The 17,487-nt window shown below is 40.9% G+C and overlaps 1 protein-coding gene across 2 annotated transcripts; it reads right to left on the minus strand.

Moving 5' to 3' along the window:
• Positions 1–10,305: 10,305 nt before the first annotated feature.
• LOC147641537 (pentatricopeptide repeat-containing protein At5g27110-like) lies at positions 10,306–14,003 on the minus strand. 2 transcript variants are annotated; one of them, XM_086787224.1, is made up of 2 exons: positions 13,822–14,003; positions 10,306–13,738 (listed from the first exon to the last, which is right to left on the minus strand). In XM_086787224.1, exons 1-2 carry the CDS (start codon positions 13,893–13,895, stop codon positions 10,588–10,590), a joined length of 3,225 nt encoding a protein of 1,074 aa, XP_086643350.1. In that variant the 5' UTR covers positions 13,896–14,003; the 3' UTR covers positions 10,306–10,587. The 2 variants fall into 2 exon arrangements, with proteins under 2 accessions (XP_086643350.1, XP_086643392.1); XM_086787266.1 differs by having other exon boundaries at positions 10,306–13,732; positions 13,822–13,978.
• Between the last annotated feature and the right edge of the window lie 3,484 nt (positions 14,004–17,487).

The raw sequence follows: 17,487 nt of genomic DNA on the forward strand, positions 1-17,487 counted from the left end.
GTTTGCCTAGAACGTGGTTTCAAAAGTGAAGATGTGGGCATCTGGATTCTCCTCACTCTTGCCTTTGAATTTCGAGTACTTGAGGGACATCCAGCCCGCCCCACAACTACCAGTTCTTCCCCTTCCTAAGCTTCCTGCCTGCTCTTGTTTGGTGGTTCCTGTGAGACGAACTTCTTCCTGATTCCTTGGTGGTTCCGAAATCAGTCTCACCCTACTATGGAATCCCATCTAGTTCCTAATTTTCTTCTTCCTGATTCCTTGGTGGTTCCGAAATTAGTCTCTCCTACTATGGAATCCCATCTAGTTCTTAATTTTCTTCTTCATGATTCCTTATTTGTTTTGGAATCACTCTTTCTAGCTATTATGGACTCCCGTTTGCTAATCTTCTTGGTCGACACGGTGGGACGGTGCAGTGGTACTTCCTTTTCTATAGCTTCAAGTTGTCTACGACGGTACCACATTTCCCTATTTGAGCTTCCTTTATTATAATCATTGTGCTATTATAATTCTCTAGTTAGCATTCCTAACACTAGTTAGTGTGTGCCTTCTTTATGGGCTTCTTTTGCCTTTTAAGCTTTTCATGCAAACCAATGCTCTGTTGATACTATAAGTAAAACGTGGCAAGAGGGTGCGGTTGAGCTCCTTTTAAGAAAACACACATACACAAGAGTAAACAAGTACACAAGAGAGATGGATGGCTGAATTTTCTTATATTCTCTTATCTTCTCTACAACCATAACATAAAGATAGGAGTACATACTATAAGGAAAAGTACAAAGGCCGATCCATACTTTGAACCCAACTACATGAGCTGAAATTATAATTATGCCATAGGTGGGTGCAAGATAAGGTGGACCACTTTTTTAAGAGAATGCAGGGGGGACAGGGAGAGCTTGAGTTCCTTGTAAGCAAACACACACACACACACACACACAAGAGAGAGATGGATGGCTAAATTTTCTTATATCTTCTTCTCTTCTCTACAACCATATAACTAAAAAGATAAGAGTACATACTATAAGGGAAAGTACTATCCTACAATAACATACAATGGTCAATCCATAGTGTGAACTCGACTGTATGAGATAGTGCTATAACTATGCCATAACTCTAGTACTCCAAAGAGGCTATCACACAGCTTGTCATCCACTGGGTGGCATATCAACCATAATCTAACCAACCATGCCAGTGGCATAAGTGTAGAAGCTATCACCCAACCAGGTCATTAATGTCAACGACACTAGTTGAGCTTCATACCTCAACACTCCCCTCCAATTCAACTCCACACACTGCACTCTAAGTAATCTCTCAAACCTGTGGAGCTTCTCTATGTCCAATGCCTTTGCGAAGATGACAGCCACCTGATACTCTATGCTAACATGTACCAAATCTACATCACCTACTATAGAACCTTCTCCCTCACAAAGTGATAAACCTCAATGTGCTTAGTTCTAGCATGGTATACCGGGTTATTAGCCAATTATATGCTACTCAGGTTGTCATAATAAATGACAATTGCCTTATCCCACGAGCTCACCCATATCACCAAGTAGCTTCTGAAACCAAGCTCCCTCACAAGCTTCCATAGGAGCACCCCTGTACTCTGCCTCTATACTCGACAAGATAGTTGTTGGCTATTTATTATTGCTCCAACTCATACCAGCACTCCTAAATGAAAACATAAAGTCACTGGTAGACCTCATGTCTGTGACACTACCAACCCACTCAACATCTATATATCTATGTAGTTGTATCTTTGTACCAGCCTCAACGAAAAGTCCATAATCAAATGTGGACTTTATGTACCTGAGAATCCATCTAGCCACATCCAAGTATGGCTTCTTAGGGGCTTGCATAAATTGACTCACAAGTCCAACAACATAGCTCAAGTCTAGCCTAGTAATGGTCATATAGATCAACCTACCCACTCTACATCAAAAGCTCACCTTGTATTTGTGAAAAGCTTTGTGTTTTGCTCCAACGGCACTGAAATAGGCTTACAGCTTGTCATACCATACTTAGACAACATGTCCAAGCCATACTACCTTTGTAATAACAAAATGCCATGAGGTGATCTCACCACCTCTATGCCCAAGAAATACCACAACTCACCCGAATCCTTCATCTCAAATTTCTACTGCAAAAGCCTCCTGACATCATGTATGTCAGCATCACTATCACCAGTGATAATGAAGTCATCCACATAAATGACTAATAGCATATATCTGTCTTTTTCACATAAAGTGAAAAGATATTTGAAATTCAATGGTAAAAACATACTCCTTGATCTTGTTTGATCATGCTTTGGGTACGTGCTTCAAGCCATACAAGGCTTTGGTTAATCTACACACAAAATCTGGTTACGCATCACTCTCATAACCTGGTGGTTGCATCATGTATACTTCTTCTTACAAATCACCATGCAAGTAGGCATTCTTTACATCTATCTGATGTAAAGACCAACCCTTTGCTACAGTCATATCATTGACAGCTCTCACGGTTACCATTCTTGCAACCGGGCTGAATGTCTTCTTATAGTCAATGCCATAGGTCTGCGCATAGCCCTTAGCAACCAATTTGGCTTTATACCCGCTCACTATACAATCTGCGTTATGCTTAATCTTATACACCCACTTACATTTAGTTTCTTTCTTTTCCTTAGGAAAAGGCACTAACTCACATGTTACATTTGCATCCAATGCTACCATATCCTTATTCATGGCATCTTCCCATTTTTTATTTCCAAGTGTCTAGTCAAAACAAGTGGGCTTCAACTTTTGTATTGCTTTAACCATGTAAGCATAATGATGGGATGTATATCTATCATATCTCAACCTATCAACAAAGTACCTAATCCTTGTACACCTACACCTAGATCTTTGCCAGGTGTCCTCAAAATAGCCCTAGTTCTCCTTACACGTGAAGTAACCATAAACAAAATCCAAGCTCCACATCAAGGCTCTGCTCAATGCCACTAGAGTCACCATCCACATGAGTGACTTGGTAACAAATCAGGCACAAAAGTTTGATCTGCCTTATCCTTCCCTTTGCGTGATACATGTGTACCTACATTTGTCCTCAACCTTCCTGACCATGTACTAACACTAGATCCACTACCAGAGGACTCTCTAGGCCCACTAAGCACCACTCTACATATAGTGCACCATCAGTACTTCTTACATATGCATCTTATGTTGCCTTTATTGTTGGTGCATACCAGCTACTCATCTCATCAAAGACAACATCTCTACTTATTCGCATCTCATGAGTGGTAGGGTTATAACACCTATAACCTTTCTACTCCAAAGCATAACAAATGAAGATGTATTTCTCTGCCTTTAGATCCAACTTTGTTCTCATTTCATCGAGAACATGCACATGTGTAATACACCCAAACACTTTCAAGTGAGACACATTCGGTTTTATGCCTATAAATTTCTATTTAAGTATCATACCATGAACAGCTACAGTGGGGGTCATGTTCATAATGTACATAGTTGCTACTACTTCTGCCCCAAATTAATGTGGCATATTCTTTTCAGAAATCAAGGCATGTGCCATTTCTACAATGTGCCTATTTTTTCTTTTTGCAATACCATTCTATTGTAGAGTGTACCTACATGTAAACTATCTCTTGATTCCCTGTTTTCTCTAGAAATCACTATACTCATTGGAGAAATATTCTTCCCCGCCGCCATCTGATCTCAGGCATTTTATTTGTATGCCTTTTTTCTTTTTTCTTCTCAACCAAGACTTTAAATCTCTGAAAGTACTTAAATACCTCATTTTTCTCCTTCATGAAATAAACCCACACTTTCCTAGTGTGATCATTAATGAATGCAACATAATACCTGCACTGCAATTGTTGCAGTCTTGCTCGGTCCCCATACATCTGAATGTGTAACATCTAATGGCCTTACACTAACATGCATTTCATGTGGGAAAGCATGTTTGGCCTACTTACCAAGTTGGCATGCTTCACATATTTTATGCATACCATCAACCTTAAACTTTGGGAAACCAATTTCCTTAGCATTGTGTTGGTCTAGAACATATGCACCAGGTTCTACCAACATATGTAACTACTAGAGTGTTAACATTCTATATATGTCCTATCATTGTGTCAGTGACACTGATTGAAAGCTAATACATGACTTTCCTTGCACCTTGGTTCCAATCATTGAATGACTTTATATATGCTGGAGTGTCATTCTCTTCAGACAAATCTAGAGGCTCCTCATTGTCTCCTTCGACATTGTCCCAAAATCCTTTACCCATAAAGAAATTGATCATTCTAAACTTCAAGGCATGAAAGTTGTTCGTGTCCAGTTTCTCATTGATAATCTAATTGATTCCGTTAGACATGTTTGCCTAAAAACAGTCAAAAACCTGCAAACAGATCATTTCTGTATGCAACCTGTAACACAACAGTATCTTCTGTGACTGTTGGCAGCGGTACTTTAGCACAACCTCTATGTCACCAGATGTGACCAGAGTACATGTGCATACACCCAAGATCAATACCAAGATCAATAATACATGTTTAAATACTATCTGCACTCCCAAAATACACTACTACACTACTACAATAAAAAGATTTTGACCACCATAGATAGTTCTCAACTAAAACTTTCCGAAACGGTCAAAACACCTTACACAATGACCGAACAGAGACTGAAACATGCACAAAATACAAATCTAGCCACAAAATGTTAGTACACAGTATTGAGCGCCTTCCAGGCACCTCCAAGTCTGCAAAGATAGCTCCTCAATTGGAGATGCATAGCTCATTGATAGACATGCTTTTCTTCTCCAAAATATGTAGCTCTTGTTTTAGCTACAATTATCTTGCCTTTGTGTTGGTCTGGAACATCTATACCAGTTTCTGTCATGCAACTAATAGAGTGTTGGCATTCTATATGTGTCCTATCATTGTGTTAGTGACACTCATTGAAAGCCAACACATGGCTTTCCTTGCACCCTAGTTTCAGTCCTTTTATTTTTTTATATCTACTGGTGTGGCATTCTCTTCAAATGTTTGAGGAGGCACCTCATTGTCTCCTTTGATATAGTCCCAAAATCTTTCACCCATCAAGAAATTGGTTGTTCTGAACTTCCAAGCATGGAAATTGTTCTTGTCTAGTTTCTCATTGACAATCTGATTAAGTCCATAAGACATGTTTGCCTATACAACAATTAAAAATCTACAAACAAATAATTTCTATATGCAAACTGTAACACAACAATATCTTCTGTGACTGTTGCAACGGTACTTCAGCACAATTTGTATGTCACCAGATGTGACCAAAGTACATATACATACATACACCCAAGATCAACAATACATGTGGAAACACTGTCTACACTCCCAAGATGCATTATTGCACCAATAACCAGATTTCGACTAGAGACAGTTCTCTACCGGAACTTCTTGAAACTATCAAAAACACCTTGCAATGACCGAATGGAGACCAAAATGCGCCTAACATGCAAATCTAGCTACAAAACTTTAGTACAAAAAAGTACTAAGCACCTTGTAAGCACTTCTAAACCTACGAAGACGCTCCTCAATCTGAGATATGTAGCTCCCAGAGCTACGCAAGGAGTGTCGTACCTATACAAGAAGGGGAGGAGATAATAAGGCTCTTACCCATGTACCGCTTCCTTGCTTACTTATTCTTGCCTCTTGCTTGCCTCCTTATCTTCTCACACGAGGAGGTCTGATACCATAAAGAGAATATGGGGGAAAGGGAGAGCTTGAGTTCCTTTGCAAGAGCACACACATACACAAGAGAGCAAGACACAAGAGAGAGACAGATTGATTTTTTTTCTATCTTCTTCTCTTCTCTACAACCATATAACTAAAAGGATAAGAGTAAATACTATAAGGGAAAGTACTCTCTTACAATAACATACAATGGTCGGTCCATAGTGTGAACTCGACTATATGAGCTTACGCTAAAACTATGCCATAACTCTAGTACTCCAAAGTGGCTGCCAGACAGCCTATCATCAACCACTGGCAGCATATCAACTATAATCTCACTAACTATGCCAATGGCATAAGTGCGAAAGCTATCACCCAGGCGGGTCATCAATGTTTGCATCACTAGTTGAGCTCAATATCTCAACTATTTTTCTACCCAAGACATCACCACTAATGGTACTTTTGCACATATGTTTTCAATTACAAACATGATCCCAATGTGGAGTTTCCTATCATGCTATATATCATTGAATAGAGCTTGAAGAGGAGATTTTAGATATATAATCTTTGATAACTTTTGATTTGTTTTGAAAAAAATTTACAACACGTCCATTTTACCCCTTCTAGTGGTCCTCTAGTAAAAAAGTGGTCCAACTTATCATGTACCCACCCCATACCTCTAGTAAATCAAAATAACTTTCACACTGCCTGGAGACTATTGACGACATATCACCCATAATCTCACCAACCATGCCAGTGGTGTAAGTGCAAAGTTATTATCCTTGTATGTCACCCATATCTGCACTAGTTGAGCTTGATATCTCAACACACCAAGTCTTCAAGAGGTGGCCTTATCCATTTTCACTTTCATCAAGGTTGACCCAAATATGATGCCATACCATTAACAACAAAGGAAGAACGTGACAAATAGACTACTAGCACACTCATATCAAGAAGTTGCATTAGTGGTCTTATAACAAGACCTAATGACACTTGTTTTAGCATAGGCTAAGATAAACTGTTATCTTGAACACCAAGCCCCCAAGAGGTGGCCTTATAGAGGAAGAACATGACAGACATGCTATTAGCACACCCACATTGAGAAGTTATATTTGTGGCTCTGCAATAAGCTCTCCACTGTCAAACCTATTAAAAGACTAAGGTCATGTAAAAGGGTAGGATAAGGGTGTGTGTGTAAATGGACTTATGGTCCACTAGCTCACCTATTTAAAGGTGAAGCTAGAAGGCATTAGTGTGTGCGCAAAGGCCAAGTTGTATTCATAAGCAACTTAATAAACAAGATGTGTTCTTGTATTTTGTGAGTCTCTCTCCTCCACATATCTTGATCTAGCATGAGCACCACGTTTTCTTAACATGGTATCAGAGCTTGGGTAGGTTAGGTCACATTTTGGTTGGTGTAGACTGAGTTATCCACATTTCACTTTTTGTGGAGAAGAACCCCCAGCCAGTGGAGGCCTTCCAGCTGCTTGTGGAGAATATATCTTGTCTTGAGTCCAACTAAGAAGTTGTAGAAGACCCCCGGGCGTTCATCTTCGTACTGCCAATTGCTGGTTTTCTTCTCTCTGTCGTGCCATTGCACCCTGAGCAGGCCGGCGCACTTTTTCTGCATCGCTGCTGTTGTACAGCTTATTCGCCATGTGTAGGCGATTGTGGGCAATCTGAGCTTGGGGCTTTTAAAGCCCATGACCTAAGGGCCTACTACCTGAAGTTTTAGCCCCAATGGCTGTGTGTAACGACTGTGGGAGGCAAAAGACTAGGCAACTATACTGATTTTCTCCATGAAAGCTTGCTCAAGATCTTGATAATAGTGTTCATAAACACTAATAGTGTTGATTAACACTAATGATGCTACTAATCCAACAAAGGGGAGCCATTTCATAGTGTTTCTAAACACTAAGTGTGTTCTTAAACACTAATGGTGAATCTAATCACCAATACAAGTGTTATTTGATGTTAAAAATGTGCTCTTAAGCACTAATAGTGTTGCTAAACACTAATGGTGATCTTAATCACCAAAGAAAGTGTTCCTTGATACTAATGAAGCTCTCTCCATCAGAATTAGTGGTTGGGCACAAATCCTAAGTCCTAAACCATAAGCTTCACCATCTTAATCTCCTTTTTTATGCAACATCCTTGGCTTGATTAAGGGTTGTTGCACTCTCATAAGCCTTTCTTCTCTTTCTACTTGAGCCAAAACATCATAAATTTTTTAGTTTTCTTCTTCATAAATCAGCCCATTACTCTCTTGTAATCTCCCTTCAATACCCAATGTCAAATGAAAACACCCAAATTAAGAAGTTCTCAGGAGAGGGCTTCCACAGTTGGCAAGTTCTTGTTAAGTACAAGATGATGTCCAAAGGTTTTTGGCCATTCATCTCTGGCACTAAGGTTATTGATCGCACTAAGGCTGAAGCCATCATCATGCTTCATCTTGATGAGGCATTTATTCACCATGCGGACCAGTTTCCGACTGCAAAGGAGAAATGGGATGAGCTTGACAAGCTCTATGAAGCTCGTGGTAAGAATTCCAAGATCTCACTTAAAATTGAATTTTTTTAGCTTGGAGCTTAAAGAGGGAGACGGCATTGGAGCCTTTATCTCTCACACTTGAAGGACCTTATAGCTCAACTTGCATCAGTGAATGCGAGAATGGATGAAGATGATGCAGTGGCTGTTTTGCTAAAAGCAGTCAAGAAGGTGTACCTCACCTTAGTCACCATCCTGAAGAACATACCTAATCCCACCCTTGAAGGAGTCATTCAGTCTTGTCTTGATGAAGAAAAGAGGCCAAAGGGAGGAGCTGAATCTTCAAATGCATCGACTCCATTGAATATCGAACAAGCTTTGTCACATCAAGTGAGCAAAGTAAGGTGTACCCATTGCAAAAAGGTAGGTCATTTTGCAAATAATTGTTGGATCAAATATCCCAACAAGATGAAATGTAACAAGTGTAAACAAACGGGACATACCACTTCTAAATGTCCTAACAAAGAGTCAGAGGCTAACTTTGTATCAACCTCTTGAGCACTTATTTTAAATCTCAATGTAACAACACCTATATTCCTAACCTTGTACGCCTAATGTTATAAAGGCAACCTATGTCCAATACCACCTATTCCAATTCTTTTATAGTTGATATTGAGGGAGGGTATTAAAAGACTAAGGTCATGTAAAAGGGTAGGAGAAGGGTGTGTGTGTGAATGGACTTATGGTCCACTAGCTCACCTATTTAAAGGTGAAGCTAGAAGGCATTAGTGTGTGAGCAAAGGCCAAGTTGTAAGCAACTTAATAAACAAGATGTGTTCTTGTATTTTGTGAGTCTCTCTCCTCCACATATCTTGATCTAGCATGAACACCACGTTTTTGTAACAAAACCACCAAAGCAAAAAGATGCAACACAAATGGAGAAACTCTCTTTAACCACCATAAGATGTGAGAAGAGTACAGTATTGCACCAGTAGAAGTTCAAACCGACCCTGTGTGTACGCTAATGCAAGCACATGATTTGGACTATTGTTGATAGATTTAGCAAACATGTATATTCTCTTCCTTGTAAAAATACTCTTCCTACACATCAAGCTGCACACTTGTTTGTTAAACAGATTTTCACACGTCCTAGTTTACCACAAGTGATTGTTTCTGATAGAGATTCTAAGTTTTGCTGTAATTTTTGGACTACATTGTTTATCCTAAATTTAATGGTCAAACTAAAGTGGCAAATAGTACAATATTGAAAATACTTCGTGCATATATGTTTCATCACAACCTAAACAATGAGATAAGTATATTCATATTTTGCAATTAACACACCACATTCATCCACTAGAAAAGCATCTTCCTAGTGTAAGCTTCACCAAATGGAAAAAAAGAATACCTACCACAATTTTTCTTACTTCAATGAGTCCAAGCCAATTACAACAACGAAGATGTGATTACACATGAAAAAGTTCAATGACAAATACCACGCCAATCTCTCCCTTCTACTTCTGTAAGGCACGTAGTAGGAGCTTACCTTATGTAAGACTAACACTAGATCATATAAAGTGACCTTACTCTGTGCTTAACGCCAAATAATAGAGGTCTATAACTTCATGCATATAGTTGCTTAGGCTAGAAAGAGTGTCATGAAGCCATGAGTCGCAAGTGTTAACATTAGCCACCTATATATAAGGTAATTTTAACATTAAGCAATATACAATCATTCCCCCCCTTACAATAGAATACTTGTGAACTCTCCTCCTCTGTACTCTCTTGCTTGTGTTCTCTTGGTCCTTGCTTGCTTGAAGGATACATGCTTGGATGGGAATGGTATTGGCTTCTCTCCCTCTCTTACCACCTCTTGTGAGTGAGCTCCAAAGTGTAGGAATCCTCATCAAAGTGATTCAAGCTCTTCCTCCACACCCCATAGCTGTGGAGCTCTCCAATGTGACAACCGAGTGAAGATCCGGACAACGGGCTACCGCACCCACATTGAGAAGTTGCATTTAAGGCTCTTCGGCAAAGTTCCCAATGGCACATTTTGGCAAAGACTAGGTAAGCCACTAAACTGAACATTTACGGTAGCACACCGTTGGCAATGAAGGAGAAAAGTACTGGTCCTTGGTACTCCCAAAAAACTTCTCTCCAAATCATGGACATCTTGTACGGAAGTACATCAGCAAGGACCATTTAAAAAGACCATAATTAAGCCAATCACATGATTCTTCAGCAAAAACCAAAAGAAATGGGTGGGGCCATTCAGTAAACTCGACCTTCTGCCCCTCTGGAATAGGTGATAAGATTGCTTAGTATATGAGGGGTGCTCAGGAATTGGCCCCTTTAATATCATACAGAAAACACAATGCCATCTAATAGTGGACTCACAAGATACTTGCTACCTGTTTAACCTCTTCTTCTTTGTCTTCTGACCAGTAATGAGCTGACCAAAAAGAATTATCTACATCAAGAGCAAGACCAATCTCTGATCTTCTGCTTGGTGTTTTTAGCTCAGCGTAAATTTCATCCATCTCTGAAAAGCAATCATCCTTCTCAGGAAAGTCAGGCACCTGGCCAATGGTTTCAATTAAGCTTTCCCCAAGATGTTCTACGGAGCTGCTATCCAGGTTCAATCCTTCTGGAGTTACAGAATCAACACAAAAGTCTCCCAAGAAGCCACCAGTGGCATGCATACCCGACAGCAGAGAGTACGCAGCAGAACATTGTTGATTCAACTGAAACATCCGTTTTGCTATTCGCTTCCCTCGTCCAACATCACCATGAGCTTTACATGCACCAAGCAAGGTCATCCACACTGCTGTAACAGGTTGCACTGGAATTTTAGTAATAAGGTCCTCCGCGCTATCTAGCTGCCCTGACCTACCAAAAAGATCAATCAAGCAGCTATAATGACTAGCAGTTGGTGTGATGTCAAACTCTTGCTTCATTGATGAGAAAAAGTTACATCCTTCATCCACCAAACCAGCATGGCTACAAGCAGAGAGTATGCTTACAAAGCTAATATGACTGGGTTTAACACGCTCCTTCTGCATAAGTCGAAAGAGTTGGAAGGCCTCTTTGGCATGCCCATGCTGTGCATATGCTACAATCATGGCAGTCCATGAGACCACATCGTGCTGATGCATTTTGTCGAACACATTTTGGGCATCCTCCACACGCCCAGACTTACTATACATGTTAACAACAGCACTTCCCACGATGACATCCAACTCTAATCCCTTATCAATCGCACATGCATATACCATCTCACCTTCTGCCAAGGCTGACAAGCTGGCACATGCAGAGAGTGCATGAACAAAACTGATTTTATCAAATTCAATGCCTTCCTGCTGCATCTGCTGAAAGAGCTGAAAAATCTCACAGACATGCATATAGCTACCATACACACCGATCATGGTATTCCAAGAAACCAGGTTCCGCTCAAGCATTCTGTTAAATGCACTCTGTGCTTCCCTTAAGGTCCCACAGTTACCATACATGTTGATAAGAGCGTTACCTATGACAGGAATCGCCTCAAATCCCATTTGGATGATAAGATCATGCATCATCTTACCTTCTTCCATAGCTTCAGGAGAAATGCATGCTTCGAGCATTGAAAGGACAGTGACTTCACTAGGTTTTACATCTTCCAGTTTCATTTGCTCAAAATACTTTAGCGCTTCCTTGGAATGCCCATGAAGCGCATGTGCTGCAATGATGCTATTCCATGTAATAAGATTCCGCTCATGCATCGTATCAAACATTCTTTGTGCTTCCTCGACTCTCCCGCACTTGCCATACATGTTTATAAGAGCACTACCCACTACAACATCTGCTTCCAGTTTGCTGTCAACAATGTAACCATGGATCTTCTCACCCTGCCAGAGGAGACCCATATCTGCACATGCTGACAGTACACAACTGAAGCTGATGTTATTTGGCTTAACATCTTCCAAATGCATCAACTGAAAAATTTCTAAAAACTCCTTGCCATGCCCATGCTGGCCATGAGCTCCAATTAAAGCATTCCACGTGACCACGCTCTTTTCATGAATGTTCTTAAAGGCCTTCCGTGCTGCTTCCAGATCACCACATCTACCATACATACTGACAAGGGAACTCCCTACAACATCGTGCACATCAAACAGGTTTTCTTTGACTTGAACATGAATCATCTTACCTTCGCCTAGAACTGCTGGGTTTCCAAAGGCAGAGAGAAGGCTAGCAAAAGTAACTTCATTAGGTTGCACACCTTCCAACTGCATCTGACAAAACAGTCCAAGTGCCTCCTGTGTATGTCCAACTTTTGCATGTGCTGCAATCAAGCAAGACCATGAAAGCACATTTCGATTCTGCAACCTGTTGAAGTTCCTGTGTGCATCCACCACGTTGCCACATTTTCCATACATGTCGACAAGAGCACAACCGACCACTTCACCTGAATCAAGTCCTACCTGAACACCGCAAGCATGGATAATCTTACCCTCAATTAAATCAACTGGGCTTATACATAGACGAAGGACTGTGATGAATGAAATGCTATCTGGTTTTACACCTTCTAGCTGCATCTGTTCAAAATGTTGACAAGCTTGCTTCCTAAGTCCATGATGAACAAATATTGCAATCATGGCATTCCAGGTGACCACATTGCGCTGAGGTAACACACTGAACATCCTGCATGCATCCTCAGCACTGCCACACTTACCATACATATTGACAAGGGCACTTCCAAGAACAACATCTGACAGGCCTCCTATCTCTACAATCATTGCATGAATTCTCTTCCCCTCCAAGAGGGATTCTGGAATAAAGCATGCATTGAGCAAGGTGATATACGTCACAGTGCTTGTTTTCACGCCTTCAATGTGCATCTGTTGTAAAATTTCAAAGGCTTTGTCATGATCAAGCTCAGCAAATGCCTTAATCATGGTAGTCCATGAGATGACATTCCGATCGGCCATCATTCTAAACACTGCATGTGCATCAATGGTACTTCCACATTTGGCATATGCAGTGATAAGGGCATTTGCAACAGAGACGTCAGATTCACATCCATAGTGAACAATGAGGGTGCAAATCAGATTGCATTCTGCAACAAAGTCCGGGAGGTTGCAAGCATTGAGGACCGTGATAAAGGTGACTTCATTAGGGTATACAGGCTCAAGTTGCATGTGCTGGAACACACTAAGGGCATCTATGCAACGGCCATTTTTGGCATAGATGCCTATCATGGATGTCCAAGAAACCACATTTCCATGGACAATCTGATCAAAAACGGCCCTGGCATCGTGCACGCTACGGCACTTTCCATACATGTTGAGGATACAGTTTGCCATGGAAAGCTCTGTGTGGTGGCCCTTTGCTCTGATGAGGGCATGGAGGCGCCTGCCCTCTGCAAGGGCTTTCAAATGCCCACACGTTTGCAAGAGACGAGAGCAGGTCTGTGGGTCTACCTGACTGTGCTGTTGATCTAGCCATCGCCGGAGGTTTTCCAACTGCGGCAGTTCCTCAGCTTGGACAGAAAGGCTCCTGCTTCTGATCAGAAACACGCAGAAATGAAGATTCAAACGTATAGAAAATGGTGGTAAGCGTGCATTAGAAGCTAGTGACAGATTTACCGATAGGTAGATGGTGGTGCGATCTTAAAGCTTAGCCGAAATCGGACATTTCGTACGACCGCTTTGCAGTGCATGAAGCATGGAGCGCGCAGTCATTTGGAAAAGAACGTTCGTCTTTGTTCCCAGTCCTGAGTCGAGGTTGCCTTTGGAAAAATATATTTGTAGTATATTAACACTGAAAATATTTACATCGTAGAGTCCTTTTACCACAAAGCTCTTGAACCTCCATCCTACTCCAAGTCATATTTACTACAGTTCCATCCTACTCCAAGTCATATTTACTACAGTTCAGTAATCTTCAAAGCATGACCCATATTTCATCCTCCCAAACAAAACAAGATTGACTTCCAGGACACATGGTAGCCTAACTACATACAGGCTATCATCATAGGCTTAGTGGTGAAACCTTTGGGTGGGATCTTTTCCAATACATATTTGCATGACCAAACCTTCACCATAAGTCTAGTACCCAAGGGATTTTCCACAAATGCTACAAAAGTATACACAGGATGTTTCTCCTTGAGATACCACCTCTTGGTCCTAGGTCCAAACTTGGGCATTCTGATCTTCCCTTCCTTAGTTAGACAAGCCTGCATGCAATCTTCTGTTAGGGAATCCTAGCATATACCAAGGTTAACTGTATTGCAGATCATCTAATTCCATTAAGGAGAGATTGTATTGCCTGAAGTGTATTAACATCATTCAACTTATTAACATAATATGCAGATCTGCACAAATGAACACATTTATACATTATTTCAATGACATTCAAACCAGTTTCCCCACCATTATGAAACACTAAGTTATTCCCAGATATCCAAATCTCCCATAAGAAACCATATCTTATAATATTGAACAACCAGTTAGTAACCTCTTCAGATTCCACCCCCTTCCCAAGAAGACCCAGTCTCCCCAAACTCCCTGTACTCCCAAACATATAACTACCCATTTCCCTATCCTGGCCCAAAATCCCCTGATGGCAGGGCACCCCTAGAATGTACGCTTCCCATCTTCCAAGGCTGACCTACACGTTGGGCAACAACCTGAAGTAAAGTTCCTCTGAAGAAGTTTGGATCCAACTAGTAGAGCAACCAAGCACACTCTCCACAGAAAAACCTGAAATTTCAAGGGCAAGTTAGATTCCCAGATGAGCTTCCATCTCTTTCTCCAAGTTCCAGCTTTCCAATTTACTTTCCAAGCTTTGTTGCAATATTCCACGTTCAAATCCGTTTTTCTCAATTCTAAGTATAAGGCTTTGGCTGAACCTTTATCCAGCTTAACCCCATTAAACCACATCCAGTCTCTAAGCTAGCAAGAGTCATCAAATGCTGTTCAATGGTTTTGAACCCTTAAGCCAAAAGATAAGATCAATTTCACTCGGCTCAAGAATGTGTTTGTGCCAAGCTTTGCCCGAAGTGGAGAGAGAGATGGAGTCCTGTGGCACAATTGCATAACATCAAAGAGAAAGAAATTGAGTCGATGCGAGACTATGTGTCCCGGCTAAAGCACTTGAATTCAAAATGTAAACTACGGGAGAGGCTAACTGATGATCAGTTATTGCCATGTTTTCGAAGGGGAGTCCGAGATCTCAAAATGCATGATTATCTAGTATTAGCGACCGGCTACTCTGGATGCATGTTGTAAGTTGGCAATCAAATATGAAGACAATAAATATGCTAAAATTGCCACAACTTGAAGATGTCAAAATATCTTCGGCAGCAATGACTTTGTGAGTTTCGAGTCACCAAGAAACAGGAACTCGGAGAGCAAGCAAGTTGGGAAACATGACTATGGACGAACTTAGTAATGCCATACTGGACAAATTGAAGGTGAAGGATGGAAGAGAAACATCTGGGCATGGGCATACCCATCTTCACCCTCGTAGAGATTTGGTTTGGTATTCTATGTGCAGATTTAATCACACTATCACTAAATGCCTACAGTTAAGAGCAAGGCCATTACTCTATTGTGTTCATGGTGTAAAATTAGGGAATCATGACATCTCCATGTGCAGGTATCTGAGGTTCCAAACTGTAGCACAGCTGCTGCAGGCACCTAGAACACCATTGGTTGTCCCAGCACCACCCGTGCAAATTACTGCAACTGTTGCAGGATAGCCAAACCCTTCCTATTTACCTAGGGAGATGTTTCGAATACAAGACACTTCACCTTTGCCGGCCGCCACTTGTTCTACTACCACAGGCTAAAATCAACCAAGTACTGATTGAGGAGCCATCAAAGGATATTGAAATGGTGCATGAGGTAGAAATCAATGGTGATTACTATGAGGAAGATGCAGAGATTGCACCAGAATTTTATGTCTTACAAAATAACACGCTAGTACTTGTGTTTCAAACCACTCCACAGTGGAAAGGTAAGGACATAAACACAAATATGAGGAGGGGGGCATTACAATGTTTTGGTTGTAATAGACCTCATCGAATAGCTAAATGTCCTAACAAGAATGTGGTTCATACGCATCAAACTCAACAATTGACTGCACCACCTAATGACATGCCATTACTTACTTGTACTAAATGTGGGATTGATCATTCGATCAAAGATTGCCCATACCGCGCAAGTGGTTCTGCTTCCACTTCTAACCAAGCCACCATCCGGACCATAAGTGTGCAACCTAGAATGACACAAGCTGGCTGCACCTTATCAATCAATTGCTAGAGAACTATACAAGCTAGGTAGTAAGGACAATGTCTTAAGGAGATATGTGTAGGAAGACGAATTTGACACAATATTAGATGAAGCATACTTAGGGATAGCTAGAGGACATTTCGCTGGGGAAATTACAGCTCGCAAGGTGCTTCAAGCAAGACTATGATGGCCTACATTATTCAGGGATGCCATGGAGTTTGTTAAAAGGTGCAAAGAGTGTTAGCAATTTGCTATTCTGTAACAAAGGGACAAGATGCCACTTACCCCTGTTATTGTAAGAAAACCTTTTGAGAAATGGAGAATTGATTTTGTTGGACCTATTAGTCCAGTTGCACATCCACACAAGCCCGATATGTGATCGTGGCCACATACTATTTTACGAAATGGGCAGAGGCCAAAACCTCTAAGCAAGTTGATGCACGAACAACAGCTAAATTCTTAGATATGAACAAATCATTTCGAGATTCAGCTACCCATTAGAATTAGTCAATGATCGTGGTTCACTTTTGATTAATGAGGTGATTGATCACTTACTTGCTAGATTCCTTGTAGTCCACCGGAAGTCATCCCCTTATTATCCACAGGCTAATGGTCAAGCGGAGAGTACAAACAAGATTTTGTATACTATCTTGATGAAAACATTAGAAGAAAGTCAAACAGATTGGGAACATAAGCTAATGGCAGCTTTATGGGCATATCGAACATCGTATAAGGTAGTAGCGACGAGATATACTCCCTTCCGTCTAGCTTATGGTGTTGAAATAGTAAAGCCTATGGAGTACCTAGTTCCAAGTCTGAGAATTACAGTGCAAGAACGATTGACTGAGAATGCATTAGCTGAAAGGCTAGTTGACTTAGAGAAACTTGATGAAACCCAACTAATTGCATCACATGGTCTTATGGTTGAAAAATTACGAAGCAAAAGTTGGTTTGACAATAACTTGAAACAAAAGGAACTAGAAACAGGGGGGATCTTGTCCTCATGTATGGTGTGGG

This window comes from Cibotium barometz, chromosome 1 (assembly GCF_041138505.1).
Source record: "Cibotium barometz isolate CiBa-2024 chromosome 1, ASM4113850v1, whole genome shotgun sequence".
Classification (NCBI taxonomy): Eukaryota; Viridiplantae; Streptophyta; class Polypodiopsida; order Cyatheales; family Cibotiaceae; genus Cibotium; species Cibotium barometz.

What these genes read in the sequence shown, in the direction of transcription:
- LOC147641537 (XM_086787224.1), bottom strand. Translation starts at nt 13,895, where the DNA reads ATGCACTGCAAAGCGGTCGTACGAAATGTCCGATTTCGGCTAAGCTTT. An exon ending in GCACCACCATCTACCTATCG is followed by an intron (nt 13,739 to 13,821) that starts GTAAATCTGTCA and finishes GTTTCTGATCAG; the next exon opens with AAGCAGGAGCCTTTCTGTCC.